The sequence below is a fragment of the Leptonychotes weddellii genome, chromosome 12 (assembly GCF_054177405.1).
Source record: "Leptonychotes weddellii isolate Sample4059 chromosome 12, ASM5417740v2, whole genome shotgun sequence".
Classification (NCBI taxonomy): Eukaryota; Metazoa; Chordata; class Mammalia; order Carnivora; family Phocidae; genus Leptonychotes; species Leptonychotes weddellii.
The window spans coordinates 7481839-7494604 of record NC_138380.1 but is presented as its reverse complement, the minus strand read 5'-3'; the positions used below and the strand labels follow the sequence as shown (position 1 = coordinate 7494604).

At 37.6% G+C, this 12766-nt stretch overlaps 1 protein-coding gene across 1 annotated transcript in view; it reads left to right on the top strand.

Moving 5' to 3' along the window:
• Nucleotides 1-12766, top strand: part of CNTNAP2 (contactin associated protein 2) — a 1739191-nt gene that overhangs the window by 987121 nt on the left and 739304 nt on the right. Inside the window, exon 10 of the mRNA XM_081799929.1 lies at nucleotides 10387-10558. Within this exon, the coding sequence (XP_081656055.1) occupies nucleotides 10387-10558 (172 nt within the window). The remainder of the gene's footprint in view (nucleotides 1-10386; nucleotides 10559-12766) is intronic.

The window sequence follows — 12766 nt, the reverse complement described above, 5'->3', positions numbered from 1 at the left end:
TTTACCTCTTTCTCATTTTTCTTCACTGGTTTATTTTTCTGATCCTACCCCTGATGTGTAGATGATTTCTAGAGTCCAAACTTAAAGGTTTCTTTGATTAGTGCATTATGCAATTTCTTCATGCAGTTTCTTCCACCTCCAGAGCATAATTACTCCCAAATCTTTTTCAAACTCTGATCTCTCTCCCGATATGCAGACATTAATATTAACCTGTAGATTGAACATTTTATCTTGGATATCCCCCGGCTACTTCAGACTTGAAAAGTTCAGCTTTGAGCTTGTCAAAACCCACCCACCACACTTTCTCCTGTCCCCTTTCATCCTACCTACTAAAGACCGAATGCTCTTCCTGCGTCTCCTCCATTGGGTGAGGCAAAAGCATTCATTTAGTTGCTCAACCAGAAATCTGAGAGTCCTTCTAGTTGTCACTGTCTTGTGTACTCCCTGTTTCCAGTGCATCAGCCAGTTCTGCCATATTTTCCTGTGAAATATCTTTCATCTATTTCCTCTAGGTTAGCTTTTATGACATATTCTAGATCAGAATTTGGAATTTCTGGTGTGCCTAGGTGGCTCATTTGGTTAAGTGTCTGCCTTCGGCTCAGGTCCTGGGATTGAGCCCCAGGTCATCGGGCTCCCTGCCCAGCGGGAAGTCTGCTTCTCCCTCTTCCACCACCCCCCCCAACTCGAGCGCGAGTGCTCTCTCTCTCTGTCCCACAAATAAATAAATAAAAACTTAAAAAAAAAAAATTTGGAACTTCTCCGGCGTCTCTTTTATAAGACAGTCCCTACTTCAGGTTTCCCCTCTGCCAGCCCATTCTCATTTCCGCCAGAGAGAGAATAGCATGACACATAATGATCAAGTCATTTTCTTGCTCACAATCCTTCATTGTTTGCTCCTCCAACAGACAGTTGTTGAGCTCCAGCAGGATTCAAAGTCTTGTGGCATTTGTGTTCTACTGACAGTAGAAATGGCAGTAAACACTCAGACAGCATATCAGATGACAATAAATGTTATGAAGGAAAATAGATTGGGTAAAGTGGGCAGAGTGCTAAGAGGCAGGAGTGTTACCTAACTGGCGGCCAATGAAGTCCTGCAGCAGAGACCTGGAAGGACGTGAAGAGGAAAGGTTAAACATCCCCTCATTCCAGAATGAAAATCCAAACATCCATTCCCTTATCATTCATCTAGCAAATGCAGAGAAGTCCATATATATTATGTTGTAAAGTATACCTTCAATCTATTCAACAATAATTTGTTTCCAAACTTTATAACAGACACCTTGTATCTTGAACGTCTCCCATGTACCCCGCCATGGATAATTCCAAGATAGGTAGGGTGGTGAGCTTTATGGCATGTGAGTCTTCCTTAACAAATATGGTTTTTTTTTTTAATAAATTAATAGAGAAGCAGGACAGTATTACTGATACCACAAAATACACTGAAAGAGGAGAAACACACACATACACTCTTATGGAAGTAAATATTTTAAATAAACCAATCCAGATAATTAGAAATTTTGACAACATCTGTGATAAGAAACAAGTAGCTGAAGAACTAGAATGAGGAAATTAATAGAATAATTTTAAATACATTAGTCTTGGAAGGTCCTTCTCAAAAGGTGACACGTGAGCTGACCTGAATCATAAGAATAAGTCAGCCATGAAAAATGTGATGAAAAAGAAAATTCGAGGCAGAAAGGGCTTGTTTTTCCTGAGGCACAGACGCAAGAATGGGGAGGCTGAAACACTGTGATCAAGGACAGCCATCTTAAGCATGTAATTAGGGAACTAGCAATTTGGGCCCACAAAAGTATGACAGACCCATTCTAATTATGATAAATTTACTTACAATGAAAGTATATTTTGAGGAAAAAAATCAAACTTTTGTAGAATTTTTTCTTTTTTTTAATTATCTTCAATTAGTCAACATATAGTACATCATTATTTTGTAGAATTTTCTTATATTTATTTAATGGTTTAATTAATAGTATTTTAATTTTTAAATCTTGAAAGTTGTTCTTAGTGGTTTCATGTGTCCTGATATTTGTAGGATTTAGAAACTCTTTAGGTCTAAATCTGGCTGAGAGGGGTATGCACTGAAGTTGGGGTGGGAGGTAGGAGTCAGAACATTTCATCTTTTAAGACCACAGAAGTCTTCCCGGTTTGATAACACAGAGTATCAGTATATGAGGATCAAGGGTCAGACCCCACTAAGGGGTCTAGCTAAAGGTGTCCTTTAGTTACAGGAAAATCACTGAAATTAGGAAGAGCAGTCTCAGTGACAATCCCTGGGCACTGAATGCAGATTAAAGTGGTGGAAAGAGTAAGTAGGACATGGGGAAATGGAGACAGGATAATTTCATTTTACTGGGAGATAATTTCATCTAAAATAGGTTCTTGAATAGCAGAGTTTTTAGCATAAACCACCATTTCATGTTAGCTGGAACATCAGCTTTTAAAAAAGTTATTTTCAGACCATTTAAAACTTGAAAAAAAAAAATTCCAGGAAGAGCACAAAAGCCACCAGTATAACTTTCACCCAGAGACCTCATTACATTACCCCATCCAGTAACGTCCTGTGTAGCAGAAAGACCCCAGCTGCGGTCACACGTCACATCTTTGTTCCTGCCTTTGCAGTGTCTGCTAATAGGAATCCGATCGTCCGCTGTTTCTAGACTTCCACAGCCTTATCATTCCTAAAGACCTCCCCTGGGTCAGATGTTTCCGTGACTACACCTACATTGTGCATCTGGGGCAGATGGACCACTAGACAATGCTCTGGGCTTCTCATTGCTTCCTATCAGGGACCCATATGTCCATCAGTCCCGTGACTGGTGGTGATAAATTGGATCACTTGATTACAGAGAGGTCTCCCCTGTTCCCTGCTGCAAAATGACTGCTTTCCCCTTTGAAAGTAATACGTTTTTAGGGAGACACTTAGAGAGTTTCTTTGTTCCTCATCTAACTTTCACCCACGCATTTGAGTATCCATTGACAGTTCTTGCCTGATTTAATTACTATTGTGATTGTTGCCAAATGGTGACTTTCTAATTCCAGTATGCTTTTTACATTTATTAGTTAGGATAGTGCTATAGAAACAGATTCCTTTTCTTTCCATTTAATTACTCATCTTTATGTGGGTGGACTCATAGATTCCTATGTTTTTCAATGAGATATATGTATAAATTTCTCCCTCCCTCCATTCCTTCCTTCTTTTGATACTCAAGATATTTTTTAATGCTCAAATTATTTATTTGGTACTTAAATTGTCTAGATGTGAGCAATGGAAACCTACTTGAGGCTGGCTCCTGTGTCATTCTGATGTGACCCCTGTCATTCTTGGAACACTTTTTTTTTTAATATAGTTGACACACAACGTTACATTAGTTTCAGGTGTGCGGCATTTTGACAAGTCTGTACCTTATGCTGTGCTCACCACAAGTGTAGCTACCATATGTCATCATACAAAGCTGTTACAGTACCACCAACTCTATTTCCTATGGGGTCCCTTTCATCCTTGTGACTCGTTCATTTTATAACTGGAAGCCTGTACCTCCCACTCCCCTTCACCCATTTTGCCCATCCTCCCACAACCTTCCCCTCTGACAACCATCAATTTGTTCTCTGTACTTACGGCCTTGTTTCTGCTTTTCTGTTTGTCCATTTGCTTTGTTTATTAGATTCCATATATAAGTGAAATCATATGGTTTTCGTCTTCTTCACTTATCTCACTTATCATAATGCCCTTGAGGTCCATCCATGTTGTCACAAATGGCAAGATCTCACTTTTTTAAAATTAATTAATCAGTTGGGGTGCCTGAGTGTCTCAGTTGGTTAAGCATCTGATTTCAGCTCAGGTCATGAACTCAGGATTGTGAGATCAAGCTTTGTGTGGGGCTCAGCACTAGGTGAGGAGCCTGCTTAAGATTCTCTTTCTCCCTCTGACTCTGCCCCTCTGCCCCTAAAAAAAATAAATAAAAATAATTATTTTTCTTTCTCCAAATTTTTATTTAAATTCTAGTTAGTTAACATACAGCATAATATTAGTTTCAGATGTACAATGCAGTGATTCAACACTTCCATACGACACCCAGTGCTCATCACAAGGGCGCTCCTTAATCCCCATCACCTGTTTCACCCATCCCCCTACCCCCCCACCTCCCCTCCAATAACTCTCAGTTTGTTCTCTATAGTTAAGAGTCTGTTTCTTGGTTTGTCTCTCTTTTTCTTTTTTCCCCAATATTCACTTGTTTTGTTTCTTAAATTCCACATATGAGTGAAATCATATGGTATTCGTCTCTCTGACTGACTTACTTCACTTAGCATAATATCCTCTAGTTCCATCCATGTTGTTGCAAATGGCAATATTTCATTCTTTTTTATGACTGAGTAATATATATGTATATATATGTTATATATTCTTCTTATATACATCTTATTTATCCATTCTTCTATTGATGGGCACTTAGGTTGCTTCCATATGTTATCTATAATGCTGCAATAAAAATAGCGGTGCATATATCTTTTTTGAATTAGTGTTTTTGATTTCTTTGGGTAAATACCCAGTAGTGGAATTACTGGAGTTAATGATATTTCTAATTTTAATTTTTTGAGGAACCTCCATACTGTTTTCCACAGTGGCTGCACCAATTTACATTCCTACCAACAGGGCATGATGGTTCCTTTTTCTCCACATCCTCACCAACACCTGTTATTTCTTGTCTTTCTGATTTTAGCCATTCTGAGCACTTCTTTACTTTCTGGTGCAATAAAATGTTCCGGGCTCCCATTGTACTTTCCCTGATCCAGCTCTGGAATCAGCCATTTCTCCAGGAGGTCCTAGAGACATAATTTCAGTAGAGAAACTAAGATCTGAACTATAGGGGTACTCACTGTGTCTGGGGGTAACCCTGCCCCCAGACCATCTCCAGTGAATGGTAGGAACCATCTGTATGTTGAGCCCATACACCATTCCAGCTAGATTTATTTCTGTAACTATCTGTATAATCCTGAAAACCACAAGGGCGCCCTGATAGATTAAATTCTAGTCCAAACGACAAGATCATTCAAGATTTTACACTTTTCATTTGTATCCTCCTTTCCTGACAGTGAGAACCTTGCTCCCACTGTCCTCAGTATATTTATTTATTTGCTCAATCAGCCTGTATTGCAGTCACGCTCCCAGCCATGCTGGATGGGTGTGCTACCAGGATGCTCTTGCTGGGTAGGCACCAGCCGCCAGGGAGTCACTCTCAGCCTGCTCGAACACCCTGCTGGCTTGGATTCCAGCCCCCACCAGTGTGAAATATTCAGGCAGGTTGGGTAAACAGCAGAGATGAGTAGACATTTTGCACAATCATCCTAGATTATATTAGAAGGAAGATCTAAATGTGTTTTGAGCATCCTTACCGCATCCCACCAGCCTCTCTCTGACTTCCCAAACTTCCCAACTTTAAAATAAGTATCAATAGAGAAACCTCATACAGGTGTGGCTTTCGACATGTACGATTTCTACCCTGTTGCCTATTGTTTGCTTTTTCTGTCCCATCAGGTTCACATGATAACTTACAACAGTTTCGATTGGTGTTTTAATGTCAAAACAAATATCAGCATGTTTTTCACGATGTATTTCTGAATTAAAATTTTAAAACCTTCTGTCAGCAAGAATAATAAAATACTGAGTGGACTTCAAATCAGGTATGACATTTTTATGTGCGAAGTCTTGAAACAGAAATCTCCAACGTGCCAGTTAGGTTACATAATTATAACGACCCTGCAAAGAGGAAAGGTTTCCCATTTCACTGGGAGTGAGAGGTGTTGAGTCTGCAAGGTGACAATTAGTGTGGGTGTCACCCTGCCAGATCGTGGAGCCCAGTAACAACCCATGTGTACACAATGCATTTTTTATTCCAAATTCATAGATATTTAAAGTTTTAAGCCAAAACAAACAAAAATTAATCTTCTCATTCTATATAATCTTTCTATTAACTTGGCAAATTTCAATTAAGTTTAACTCTCTATCCATTCATTTCTGACCCTGAGAATCCCAGCGGCAGATTTTTATCTCCAAACACTCCCGCTATTGATCTACTAAGTAGGTTAATTCTTGAGCTTTAGAGTGGTCACTGCAAGTATCACAGGGACTGATACACTAGTATTTTTACTGAAATTATATTTGTACAGTAGAGGAACAAATGCAGAAAACAGTATGTTCTCGACTACTGCATAAAAACTACCTCAAAATTTAGTGGCTCAACACAGGAAGAGCTTATTCTCTCTTCCTTTTTTGTGGGCCAGTAATTCAGGAACAGCTTGGCTGGGAAGTTCTTGGAGTTCTTATGAGGTTGCAGCTTTATGTTTCCTGCAGCCTCAGTCATCTGAAGGCTTGACTAGGATTGGAAGCACTAGTCTGAGATGGCTTACTCACATGGCTAGCAAGCTGCTGCTGGCAGTGAGGTCCCATTTCCTCTCCATATGGGCGCCTCTCCAGTAGACTGCTTGAGGTTCCTCATGGCCTAGGGGCTGGCTGCCTCAGAGCCAGTGATCCAAGAGACCAATGTAAAGGCCTCTAATGCCTTTTATTACTAGGCCTTGAAAGTCACAGACACACTGTCACTTCTGCAGTGTTCTGTTTGTCACACAAGTCAGCACTGATTCAGTGTGGGAGGGAACCCCACAGGGTATGAATAGCAGGAAGTGATGTGTGGCTATCTTGGAGGTCGGTTACCATAGTTTGCCCTCTGGAACACAAAGATTCATGTCTCTTCCACATGAAAAAGTATACTTACTTCCTCCAAAGGCCCTTTAAAGCTTCCTTCCATTAGAGGGTCTGCTCAGAATCCAGCAACTCATCATCTGAGTCAAGTTCATACCAACATTAAGCTCCTAGGGAATTCTAAAAACAAAGAAAGGTATTTAAATACAGCTTCTCATCTGAAGACCTGTGAACAAGTTTTGTGCCACCCACACACTCAACATATCATGGTCAGATAGGCATAGAGTAACCACTTTAGACTTTCTGGTTCAAAAGGGGGAAATAAGAGGTACACAGAAGGAAACTTGTCCACAGTGGTTCTAAATTCCAGTCAGGTGCATGTTGGTAATTCCTGGATTAGGGCTCACTCCTAATATTTCCTGGAAGTGCTTCTTCATGGGTCTTGGCTCTGCCCTCTGGTTCACAGTTCTACCTCTCTGATCCATGCTTCCTTTTAATATAAAAAGTAGCCTGTGTTTATAGCTGCATCATTTCCTGCCTGTAGTTTAGGGTCTAAAGACATAATTTCCTTCTGTACCATCTCTGTCTCTTTCAGGCCAAGCTGATGGTGTTACCACAAGTACGGCTGTCTTATAAATCTGTGGGTTTCCTATGAATATTACTCTGTTTTAAGCAAAAGCCACATCCAGAATCTGATGAAGATAAGCTATTTTATTTTATTTTATTTTTTTATATTGGACTTCTGCTGACATGCTAAGGGAAAAATGCGCTTAACGTTGTTAACTCAGAGGATCTGTAAGACATACCAATAAGCTGTCTAGCAGTTCTTTAGTCTGAATGAATGGGTCTTTGAGGCACCACTTAATACATTTTGGAGGTCTTAAGGTGGATATCATAGTCACACTTCTTTGCCATCTTTACATTATGTCTTATTGGTAGTTGATTTTTGCCCACAGGTGACTTTAATTTTTGCATTGTTGGCCATCTGGAGAGACTAGAATTGATAAAATACTTTATTTTCAAATCCATAAAGTCCTGCTTTCTTCATATGTAATGGTTTTTCTTTAGTTTTACTCTCTTCTTTTTCCCCTTTTACTATAAGTAGAAGATGTTCAGAATTCTCTGCCTGAAATGTCCTTAGCTAGGTTACCCAATTCATTAAGTATAATGTTTCCTTCCCATATTATCATGATGTTATTAAACTTTCTACTGCAGCATAGCCAGGATCCAGTTTTCTCTCATTTCCAATCACATTTATTCCTCACTTTCCTTTAAGCCATTACTGGCAACCTCCTCAAGAGCCATCAGGCTTCTGCTCACAGCCCTTGTGAGGCCTGTCCAACTTACTTGTACATCTCAATCCCTAGGTTACTGTCACATCTGTAGGTTTCTGTTACAATTCCCTCCCAAATTTATTACTAAGTATTCATTATTGCATAAACAAATCACCCCAAAATTTAATAGCTGGAAACCATGATTTATTATCTCTCATGGGCTTTTCCAGAAGACTGCTCATGGAATGATCAGTTAGCAGTCTCAGAGACCAAGCCAGATACTAGCATCAGAAGTCACACACAGCCACCACTTCATAGTTATCCACTGACCAGAATCAGCGCTAATTCAGGGTAGAAGGAGAGTAGGAAAGGGTGTACCAGAGGCAAGGATTAATGGGCTTCCTCTTGGAAATGTTAAAGATAATGCAAGGAAAGGAAAAAAAAAAAAAAAAAAACCTAAGTTTTTAATCGATATATAGTAGTTTGTCCTATAATTATCTTTGCCTAGAATGTATCCCATGTAGAAAAGTGAAAGGACTTGACAGTTTCAAACTCCAGAATTTATCAGGAACATTGTTATGAGTGACTGATGAAGTCTTGTTTTATGAACTTAATTATGTCCAATTCATAGTGATCTGTGTGTTACGCAGCTGCTTTGCTTCAGAGAAGGTCTTGTTCTCACAAATAGATCGACTCATTTTGAAATATTTCAAAGCTACTGTGGATATTTAGAGACTCCCAAGTACTCAAAAAACAGAACCAAATGATCGTCTTGTTAAGAGTAGTCAATAAAGTTACAGCTGGATGTTTTCTCTCTGCTAAGTTTAGACATTATACTCCATTCAATTTTATCTTGATTAAACAGATTGAAAATCATATGTATGCATACAACTAGTCTAAATGGGCGACTTATCTAAGATCAGCAGTTTTCTGAGGAGACTAACTTAATGCAAATGAAAAAAAATGTGACTTAGGGAAAAATATACACATGCCATATGTTTGACATTGGAAGTAGAGCCTTATATATAGTTTTTTAAGTCAAGATAGTAATTTAAGTAGAATCCTGTTTTTACAAAGTACTGTGTTGATGGAAAATGATATACAGCTCTGTGATTAACTCTTAAAGGGAATTCCAATGATTATTACTAGACTTTAATTATCATAACCCATTAATAATAGAAGAACGGTTTCTATTGTCCTAAACTGCTATTACTAGTCAAATAGGACGTTTTTTAAAAAATCACTTAATGGTCAATTTTTTGGAGAAGTTTTCTATTGGAAATTCACTTTTATCAACTTAATGACACATCTTGATTGCACCCCATTCTGTATAATTTTTTTTCTGTAGCTATTAGTATTAGACTGAAATGAATATGTTTAATAACTTCAGAATTTTAAGCAGACAAACTAGTACAGTTTAAATCTGCTCTGGTAGATAAATTTGGTGTGAGGAACAATATGAAAAGTAGATGCTTTTTGAGACTTTCTGGAGATACTTAATGAGTTAGAGAAATATTTTTTTCCTGTGGCTTACAGATTTAATACACATACTAAGAATTATGCATTTTTTTCTACTAAAAAGGCATAATTTAAGTAACTGGTGTTGCTATTTTAAAGTTATTTTTCAATAAAATTTTTAATATCTGATTTTAAACTTAGTATATGTATCTTCTGTTCCCTAATAGAACCTCTAGTATTTGCTCTTTTTTTTCTTGTCTTGCTATTCATTCTCTTTTTAGTTTCATTTCTTATCATTTGTGCTCCCTATACCATAGTAGGTATATAAGATGGATATTCAGAGGCGGGTAGCTGAGCCTTCTGCCTAAATTTATTTCTTTATAATGTTTCTTTGGATTTTATAAATTGAGAAATCATTTGTAATGCAAGTATCTCTTTGGATTGAGTTAGACATTAATCCATAAAAGAAATCCACCATAATCGATAATAGTTTAGCTTCTTGACATCTGAGTAACAGGGCTCTAGGGAATTAAGAAAATAGAAGTAAATATTGAAGGCATAAAAGGAAGGTGGTGGGATAGTTTGGAAAGGTCTAAAGTTTTATGTTTTAATCTCTGAAGAGAGAGTCGGGTGAGGAAGTGTAGGAGTGAGCCTTCAAGAGCAGAGGGACAGAGCAATGTGACAGACTGAGAAAGAAAATGTCACAGAGAAAATATGAGGAATGTAGACCCCAGAAACAAACATTTACTTAGGTTCAACCCTTCCTTCTTCTCCAGAAATAATACTGCTTTCTCAAAAGATTCCATTCTTCTACATTGAACACTACATCAACAAGGATCAATGAGACAGGATGGCTGTAGTCAGGGAAGACACCTGGAGGAATTTTAGTGAAGCATGCTGTACATAGAATGTAACTTTCCCACTTCTTCTCTCTCACAGGTTTTCTGAACCAGATGAATAACTCCAGTCACTCTGTCCTTCAGCCTTCATTCCAAGGATGCATGCAGCTCATTCAAGTGGATGACCAACTGGTAAATTTATATGAAGTGGCACAGAGGAGGCCAGGGAGTTTTGCGAATGTCAGCATCGACATGTGCGCCATTATAGACAGGTATGCAGTCTTTTCATCCTACCGCAAATTGCCCATACTTTCTGAATCATGCTTTTGTTGTGGAACAAGAGAAACACACACACACACAGTATAAGAGGTAAGGTGGGAGGAGCCATCTGTCATGCCTACAGCATATATGTGATTTTGGCGGTGATGTTTATATCAGGACCTGGATATATATGGTCTAACAGTCTGTGATGACAGCAATCTCCCTCAGTGAATGTGAGCATTATGCAGGTAATTTTGCAAGCAACAGCTGAGTTATAAAGGAACTCGGTTTATTTTAAATTTTGCTTCCTATGCCCACAAGCAGAAATGTCCCTTCTCTCCTTGTCTTGGTCACAACTCAACCTCAGCATATTTTCCCCTCTGAAGCCCTCTCCTGAAGGAAAAGAAGCTTTTAAAAATGTTGGCAGGCAGTATGGGAATTTACTGCAACAGAATATTTAATGTAATTGAGTCTGATTACAAAATATACATACTGAAATACTGCAAAAACTAATTTGTATTCATTTTTGCAAATCTGGGGAGGAGCTTTTTTTTATAAAAACTTACTTGACTTCTCACAGAGTAGAAAGATACAACTCTTACATGAAATATTATGACATCATTACATGCACTAACCTTAATATACTTCTGAAAAGTGCCTTTCATTCCACCATGAAAAGTAGTTTGAGATATTTCATCCATAAATAGACTATATCTGACTTTGTGTTGAATTTAACCTGGTGAATTTAGGTGATTTTCTAAACTGTATTCAAATCTTTCATGAGAGGGCTATCTTACTCTGAAAAATAATTTTATTAATCTTATATTTTGGAAGATGAAAGTTTCAGAAGTCTCAGTCTGCTCCCAACAAAGTGTAGACTTTCAGTCTTTATTAATCTTACTTCATTTAAGAGGAAATCCTTAGGAAAGTCATTCAAAGACATAAAGTGAATCTTAAAAAGATGTAAAATCATCTGTAATAAAGTAAGTTTGCTTCCATATAATCTCAATAAAATTATATCCATGTGAATGGTAAATTACAGTTTAAATGATGGCTATAGAATGTAACTTTTTTAAGCCTTAATATGTTTATAATAAGACTTGATGACATAGCATAGTTCTTATTTCTAGTACATATTTGCAAATACTCGTCCTGTTGGCCTAAACAATTTATATTTAAACAGAACAGTGAACAATTTCAATGGAAATATATTCCTAATTTTTGAACCAGCAGTAATGCAATAGCTATTATTTCTGCCTAAAGCAAGTGGTAGCAATAATCAGAAAAACTGAAAAATGAATGTTTTAAGACCATATTTCTGATACTTGATATTTCATCTATAAATTTTTATTAATTGTTTTCCATACAGGAGGATTTTCCTTCTTAGTAATAAGTATACAGCATATTGAGTTATTTTAGTACCTTGTCCATTTTCCATGTCATTAGCTTTAATGATATAATAATTTCTGTCAATAACACCCAAGTTAGTTCATTCGGCTTTTGTAAACAGGCAAGATTTTATGGTGATGTTGCTGTTTCACTTCGAACAGCATGTATCCTGGACATTATATTTAAATTGTTTGCTACCAAAGAAATATGGGTAAGATGTTGAGACTTTAATGTTTTACTTCCATGGAGGGAGTAGGTACTAAATTGGCCCCAAAAGAATGAATGGGATTTTTGTAAATGAAGAGAATGGAAAATGGCATTTCTGATGTGAGAAGAACAATGCAAGGAAAGATGAAGAATAGGGAATACAGATTTCAATTTTTGGCAGATACAGGAATACACAAAATGTTTTTTTGCCAAAATGGGTCAGTCCCATTGTCCATATTGCCAAGCATCCTGTAGCTTATCCTCCAGGATGATAACCCAATAGAGTGGCTATGGGGAAATCATCACCTCTGACAAATCACGCAATTCTGAAGTCCGTTAGAGAATCCATTTTCTGCTTGTTCTATTTTTTGAAGGAAATGACTCTTTTTTCTAAATTGACATGTAATTGACATATAACAATATATTAGTTTTGGGTGTAAAACATAATGAATGGATATTTATCACAAAATGATCATCAGGGCTGGAACTGGAGAGTATTATGTTGAGTGAAATAAGTCAAACAGAGAAAGACATGTATCATATGATCTCACTGATATGAGGAATTCTTAATTGCAGGAAACAAACAGGGTTGCTGGAGTGGGGGGTGGGGTGGGAGGGATGGG